Raw genomic sequence first — 7,589 nt, 5'->3', positions numbered from 1 at the left:
CGTACAAAGTAGTTTCTTGGGATCCTCTAGATAATCTAATTTCAATTTGAATCAAACTTCATCAAGCAAGTCCAATCCTACACCTAATTGTGACGACGAACATTTTTTTTAAATGTTTCTTTAGTTTTTTTAGGTTTTTGTTTGGCAATACTAGGAAAAAGTGGAGTGCCAAAGAAGACAACGTATCATTTGTTAAAAAACAAGGGCTGTGGATCTGTGTGGACCCAATTCCTATAAACAAGTTTCAACCCAAACAGCTACGGTGGGCAATGGGCAATGGCATTGGATGAGCCTATTAACAAACTAATTTTCTTCAAATGTTTCTTTAGTTTTTTAGTGTTTTTAGTTTGGCAATACTAGGAAAATAGTGGATATACCAAAGAAGACAAAAAAAAAATCATTTGTTAAAAAATAAACAAAAACAAAAATACAAGGGCTGTGGATCTGTTGTTACAAAGACCCAATTCCTTATAAACTTAAGCCTACAGTTTCAAAAAAAAAAACTTGCCCAAACAGCTACGGTGTTCGGCATTGGAGTCAAGCCTGTTAACAAACTAGTTTTGTTCATAACGGTTTGTTTGTGATTTGAATAATTTGATCAGTGGATTACGTCGGGCTTATTACATCCTTTAGAGCCCATTGGGCAATAATGATATGGGCCGCCTTATTTCACCACAAAAACTACACAGCCCCAAAACAAAAGTTGGTCAATCTAAAAAACTCCCATCTCCCTTTCTTCTAAAATCATCACCACCACCACCACCTTCTCTCTCCTCTTCACTAAACAATAAAAACATGATGATAGCTGAAGCAACAAACCCTAACGGCGTTAGTAACGGAGATTTAAAGAAGAATAATAATAACAAGAAACCAAAAGAAATAGATCGTAGAAGAAGGAGACGTAAGCAAAAAAAGAACAAATCCAAAGAAGAAAACGGGAATATCATTCCCAAAACCGAATCTCTTGATGACGACAGTGACGATGCAAAAGAAAACGCTGATCCTCAACAGGTATTTTCGTAATCATTCTAGGGTTTAGGGTTTTGTTATTAAATATTACTGTTAATTAATTTGTTGTGTGTTGGAAACAGTTTGTAGAGAATGTGGAGATTGAATATGTAGCAGAAAAGGCAGATTTAGAAGGTAGTTCATATGAAGAATTTGCCAAGGTGTTTGAGAAATTTACTTTTACTGTTACTTCTGCTTTAGAGGTAAGTTTTTTTTTTTTTTTGTTTGAGTTATTATGTTATGTTTATATTGATTGATGTATATTTTAGGGTTGATATTGGAATTTTACACATTATAGGATGAGGAGAAGAAAGATGATGAAGCTGAAAATGCAGCTAAGAAGAAGAAGAATGATTCTGATTCAGATGAAGAGGAGGATGGGCAAGATAAAGAGAAGAAAAAGGAAGGGGGTGTTTCTAATAAGAAGAAAAAGGTTTGATAACAATACGCTAATACTGTTTTGTTGTTTGTATAGAGTTTGATTTGTTTTAGAGCTAACGTGCTTTTTTTTTTCCGTTGTTGTCGCAGCTTCAACGTCGAATGAAGATTGCTGAGCTCAAACAAGTTTCTTCAAGGCCAGATGTAGTTGAGGTACAATGTGAATTTAGCTTTCGTTTAATTACTCTATATGGCGATTAAGCATTGTATTTTGAACTGTGTGGATATATTTTTCTGTATTTATCGAAGTCTCATTGACACGGGTACATGTGTTGGTGTCTGACACAGTGCTCTATAAGATGTAGCCATGTAGGACACAGGGACACAACTAATTAAGAAGAAAACTATTACCATTATGTAATTAACTACTAATTCATGAGCTCAACACATTACTAAGTGCCTTCTCACAGATAATGAGATAAATTACTGTGAAAGTGGCGTATCATGGAGTTGTCACTATGTCAATATATTATGTTCCTTCTTCCTAGTTTTGTAAGTTTTAAAACAAACCCCAGTTTGAGTTCATATGCATAACGTGTCCTACGTATGTCTCTGTGTTGTGATCCAAACTTTTTGTTTTGCTCCTGTATTTCCAATATTTTTACTTTTGTTTTGTTTGTTTCTATTTTATGTACTTTACCATATTAGTCTGTGGTTTATGCACTTCACCTACAATTGCCTTGACGCATAATGGAACTTGTTTTGTAGGTATGGGATGCGACGGCTGCTGACCCTAAGTTGCTGGTCTATCTCAAATCATACCGGAACAGTGTCCCTGTACCGAGACACTGGTCTCAGAAGAGGAAATTCTTACAGGTGAGTCACTGTTTTTCCTTTTAACTGTGCAACGGGCTAATAATGTTAAACAGACTATTAGACAACCATGCATACTTGATTGGCATATTTTGTATGGGTGGTTCATATAAGAGGTTGACAGAAGATAAAGTCGATAAGGTTTTGCTCCTCTTATATGTATACATGATTCTTGCAGGGGACTGGCCGTTACATTCATGGATTCTGGACTTGGCGGTGTACTCTGAAGGGGGCCGTTGGATGGTTTCTCTTTTAGCATATTCCTTAGGGTGGGTGGCGGTGTAGTTAGTTGATCATCACGCTGCTCACGCAGAAGAAAAGAAAAAAAAATGCTTAGATTAGGTGTCAATGTCATGGTAGAAATTGGAATTGTTGGATGGATGGCAACTTCAATAATATTGCCAAAAAGTTTGGTGGAATTTACCATTTTTGGAGTAAATACATTTCTATTGGGATCTCTCTGTGGTTGTTACGATGACCTAAAATTTCATAACTGTAGAATTGAGTGAAGAACTTCTAAGTTGATAATCTTGTGCCTCATCCATATTTTATTTCTTATTTTGCAGGGAAAGCGTGGTATTGAGAAGCAGCCTTTCCAACTTCCTGATTTCATTGCTGCAACAGGAATTGAAAAAATAAGACAGGTTCTACTCAATTCCTTAACATATTTGCCTGGAATTATTAATGCATCACAGTCATTTCAAAACTCATCATCACAGTATGTTCGTCATCACAGTATGCTCCCTAGTCATTGAGCGGTATTTCTTTCCACACCTATTTCTTTTAGTTCCCGAGCTGCAATATTTGTACAGTGCAGTGGGCTGGGGACGATGAGCCCTTGCTCTGACAAATCTTAGTAGGAGTAACACTCTCTAAAATGAATTACCTGATCTTATGGGTAGAACAGTCATTTTATAACTTGTAAAAATGCCTGAACACCTAGTTTTTCCCGCCATCCTGGCAGACACAAAAACAATTTTTTAGATTCTGTTACTCATATGTTGTATGTGCGGATAAAAACTTTTCTGTTACAGCTTTTGGCTTGTAACTGGTGTTCAAATATTGCTAGTTGGTTTCTATATGTTTTCCAGTCGGGTTTTTCTTTTACTATTTATTCTTAATCTTGAGAATTATGACCCATGTCCTGTCTTTAGTGAGATTTGCAATTTTCCAGCATTTTCTGGTAAATCATATCAAAGTCATTGTTTTGTAGCTTGTTTATAACTTTGTTCATGATCTTTTGAGTAGGCTTACATTGAAAAAGAAGACAGTAAGAAGTTGAAGCAGAAACAGCGTGAGCGTATGCAGCCAAAGATGGGGAAGATGGATATAGATTATCAAGTTCGTGCATGCCCTCCTTCCTTTTTTCAAACGTTTGTTCGTCATAGAAGGCACTTTCTAAAATAATATCTCTTTATTCTCTTTCTGCAGGTTCTCCATGATGCATTTTTTAAGTTTCAGACTAAGCCAAAGCTCACCACTCATGGGGACCTTTATTATGAAGGGAAAGAGTTCGAGGTAAGTTTCCTATACTTCCAATATTTTGATCATAAGCAAGTTTGTTAGCTAAGAGCATTGTGCAAATGCCGCATTATCTGCAGGAATTTCAGAAAATCATATCCTGAATTTTTTAAAAGTTTCATAAAGTATTGGGATTTCATCATCTAGATGTGTCAAATGGTTTTGGACTAGGAAGCACATCCTGAACCACCCACATTTTTCAAAAATATAGGATACGATATCGTTGGATTAATATATATATATATATATATATATATATATATATATATATATATATATATATATATATATATATATATATTTCATCTTCAAATTAAAATGGCAATTCTAATAAAATGACCAATTCAAACACATTAAGGTTTGTATAAGTGTATAACACTTGCAAGCAAATGCCAACAAAAAAAGTTCAAAACAATACAATGGATTTGTCAATCAAGTTGTCCAACTTCAACTAAGTCATTTTCTACATCTTAATTCACTTCATCTTTATTCTCTTGCATTTCTTCTTGGATTTTATTTCAAAGTTTCCAGATCCGCCCACGATCCCCCGTATCCCCCACGTATCCCCCTGTATCCCCCACGTATTAAAAATTAATTAAAAATCAGATACTCCAAATTATGTATCCGATCCGAGTATCTATCCGATACGTTATCGACACGGATACTTCAAATAGAAGTTCCGTTTCATAGGTTTTGGAAATTTAGTTTTTCAGAGTACCAATATGTTTTCCCGGAGCGGTATTTTGTACTATGGCTGAGAGTATTTGGTATTGCAGTTGATACATCACTTGTAAATTTATTGTCTTAGATGAAGAATTGGAATCTTAGAATACCCTCACCCGTCCTGTCGGTCTAATGTGAGTATAGTCATTTTGCAGGTGATAACATACTCTATACAAAGTTGTTCTTGGTTTTCGGGCACATTGATCAATCTATCTTATTAAGTATTGCATAGTTTGTGTAACTGCATTCAATCTTGGAGTATTGCATAGTGTTTGTAATTGCATAAAATCTTGAACTTCATGACAATAATAATCTTTAAGGTGGACCATAACATTGTTTTAGGTCACGTGTATCTTTTAGTTAGGTAGTCTGTGTTTATTTCATTTCCTCGAGGAGACGGTTGCATGCTTGCATCATTATTATTAGAAGTAGTCCCCAGTATAATTGGTTTTTTGTCGGTTATGCAGGTGAAACTGAGGGAGATGAAGCCAGGTATGCTTTCCCGGGAACTTAAAGAAGCTCTTGGTATGCCAGAGGGCGCTCCTCCCCCATGGCTCATCAATATGCAGGTTAGTATATTTAATACTGTTCCCGACTTCCCGTCATAAGTCAGTTTCTTGTTATTAGTGTTTTTGGTTTAAATTGCCTTTGTCTTTTACCAGAGATATGGTCCGCCTCCTTCGTATCCACATCTGAAGATTCCTGGACTAAATGCTCCTATTCCTCTTGGGGCGAGCTTTGGTTATCATCCTGGTGGTTGGGGTAAACCTCCTGTTGATGAAGTAAGTTCCCAATTCAATTTATGTTTTGCCACTATATGCTTCTCATACTAAGTGTTTAATGACGTTTACTCTTATTATGCCTTTGTTTCAGAATGGGCGTCCTTTGTATGGAGATGTTTTTGGGCTCCAACAGCAAGAACAATTGAACTATGAGGTACTGTTTCACCTCTTTCTCTGTCTTAGTATATTGCACAATCTGATCATGGTGGGCCTAAAGAAATGACTTTCTCTTTAAGTTTCCCATTTTGACAGGTGGTCTCACCACAGTATGTGGTCATGTTGAACTTCACTTTTAATTATTGATTAATATTGTTTGAAGAACTTTGCCTTGTCTTAATTGGAAGGGGCTTAATATGTTGGTTTCATTTTCAGGAAGAACCAGTTGATAGGAGCAAGCATTGGGGTGACTTGGAGGAAGAAGAGGAAGAAGAAGAGGAGGAGGAAGAGGAGATTGAGGAAGAGGAACTGGAGGATGGCATTCAATCTGTAGATAGCCTTTCAAGGTACCAAGCTTTTGCATTTTTATCTAGTATTATTTCCTATAACGTTTTTCCATCTACAACTCAATGTTCTTTTGTTTGTTTCTTTATTTGTATTCAGCACGCCAACTGGTGTGGAGACCCCAGATGTCATTGACCTCCGAAAGCAACAGAGGAAGGAGCCTGAGAAACCTTTATATCAAGTAAGTCCATACTACATAATATGCAGCTATCATTGTGGGTTTGATTTTACAAGCTCACTGGACTTCTTTTACATTAATTTGATTCTCCTTTTTGGTGTCTCTATAGGTGCTTGAAGAAAAAGAAGAAAAAATTCAACCAGGGACCTTGTTGGGGACCACACATACATATGTTGTTGGCAGCGGGGCTCAGGACAAAGCTGCTGCCACTAAAAGGGTAAGGATATAGCAATATGTCATGGCATGTTGTAATGGTAGAACAATATCTAGTTACAGGTTACACAGCCCCCGACTGTTAAATGCCGTATAGTCATTTAGATAGGGTACACCAAGAGAAAATTTTGAAATAGGAAATTGAATACACACAAGGAGCTTTATTTAGTTCTTAGATGAATTTGCACACACACATTAGTTCTAGCAAGCATTTCGATACTATCTAGCTCTTTTGAGCTGAATAATCACACACAATTATTGCCTTATCACGTAATGATAATATCAAGAACTTAGAGTATGCCAATTTAATGAGACTGTAGTTTGATCTTAGGAATACTTGTGCACGTGACTATATACAAATAGCTTCAATAGTCTGATCAGACATGTTGGTTATTCAATAAGTTCGTCTGTCTATAAGTTCAGAGATTGAGAAATTGCTATTGATTAATTCTTTTGAAGTGATGTTGACTTGATCAAATAAATATTTTACTACTTCATTAATTACTTTTTGAGTGAATGAATGTTTACCGTTTACCGTTTACCGTTTCTTGTTTCATATTCTTTTACAGGTTGATCTTCTCCGTGGTCAGAAAGCTGATAAGGTTGATGTCACCCTTAGACCAGAGGAGCTGGAAGGGGTTGAGCTGGAAAATGTATTGGCAGCGAAGTAAGTGAATCAGGGCTTATGTTTTTGTTGAACTACTATTTAATGCTTGATGAAGCTTTGCTAACTTTCAATTACAATTGCAGGTATGAAGAAGCCAGGGAAGAAGAAAAGCTTCGTAGCCAGAGAGAGGACTTCAGTGACATGGTCGCAGAGGTACATTTGCTGTTGATTTGTTTCCCTCCTTTTTGTCTTATTTGATGATTCTTTTCACATTAACAAATTATTGATACCGAAATTGCAACTGATGCAGAACGAGAAGAAACGGAAGAGGAAGCAAGAGAAGGATGGGAAATCTAAGAAGAAAGATTTCAAGTTTTAGTCCCAGTCATTGTACTCTAACTTTTGATAGAAGCCGTGCAATGCATGCATTGTTTCATTGCCGTGGGCTTTCCTCAGAATATATCTTGTAGTAGCTCTTTGTTATAATTCATGACTCATCAGTCATCACATTACCTTGGTCAAGTGGCTGAAGGCAGGGTGACGATTTCGTCTATGCTTGTTATATATGTACTCGAGTATGCTCATTAATATGTTGGTGTACACTTTCTTTTTACCTATTAATACCAGACTTAGATTATGCTGGGACAAAATTTGTGTGTTATAGTTTCTTTGTTTCAATTATATTTTCATTTTTTTCCTTGTTGCTACCATCCACTACAAAGAACAAACTAGTCTATCCAGTAAAAAGGGCTACTGTAAACATCATCTCAAAGTTGTTTGCAACTTATGACAGAAGGCGTGAGGA

At 36.2% G+C, this 7,589-nt stretch overlaps 1 protein-coding gene across 1 annotated transcript; it reads left to right on the top strand.

The window, feature by feature from the left end:
- The first annotated feature begins 688 nt into the window (after nucleotides 1-688).
- LOC147517656 (proline-rich spliceosome-associated (PSP) family protein) lies at nucleotides 689-7,434 on the top strand. The gene is made up of 17 exons (XM_086589801.1): nucleotides 689-1,011; nucleotides 1,092-1,211; nucleotides 1,307-1,441; nucleotides 1,537-1,599; nucleotides 2,155-2,262; nucleotides 2,826-2,903; nucleotides 3,508-3,600; nucleotides 3,691-3,777; nucleotides 4,971-5,072; nucleotides 5,166-5,285; nucleotides 5,377-5,439; nucleotides 5,658-5,788; nucleotides 5,886-5,967; nucleotides 6,074-6,181; nucleotides 6,747-6,844; nucleotides 6,928-6,997; nucleotides 7,095-7,434. The coding sequence occupies exons 1-17, from the start codon at nucleotides 796-798 to the stop codon at nucleotides 7,161-7,163; spliced, it is 1,743 nt and encodes a 580-aa protein (XP_086445927.1). The 5' UTR covers nucleotides 689-795; the 3' UTR covers nucleotides 7,164-7,434.
- Nucleotides 7,435-7,589: the final 155 nt, after the last annotated feature.

This window comes from Coptis chinensis, chromosome 2 (genome assembly GCF_015680905.1).
Source record: "Coptis chinensis isolate HL-2020 chromosome 2, ASM1568090v1, whole genome shotgun sequence".
Classification (NCBI taxonomy): domain Eukaryota; kingdom Viridiplantae; phylum Streptophyta; class Magnoliopsida; order Ranunculales; family Ranunculaceae; genus Coptis; species Coptis chinensis.
The sequence above is the reverse complement of the archived record's forward strand: the minus strand, read 5'-3'. Positions and strand labels throughout refer to the sequence as shown.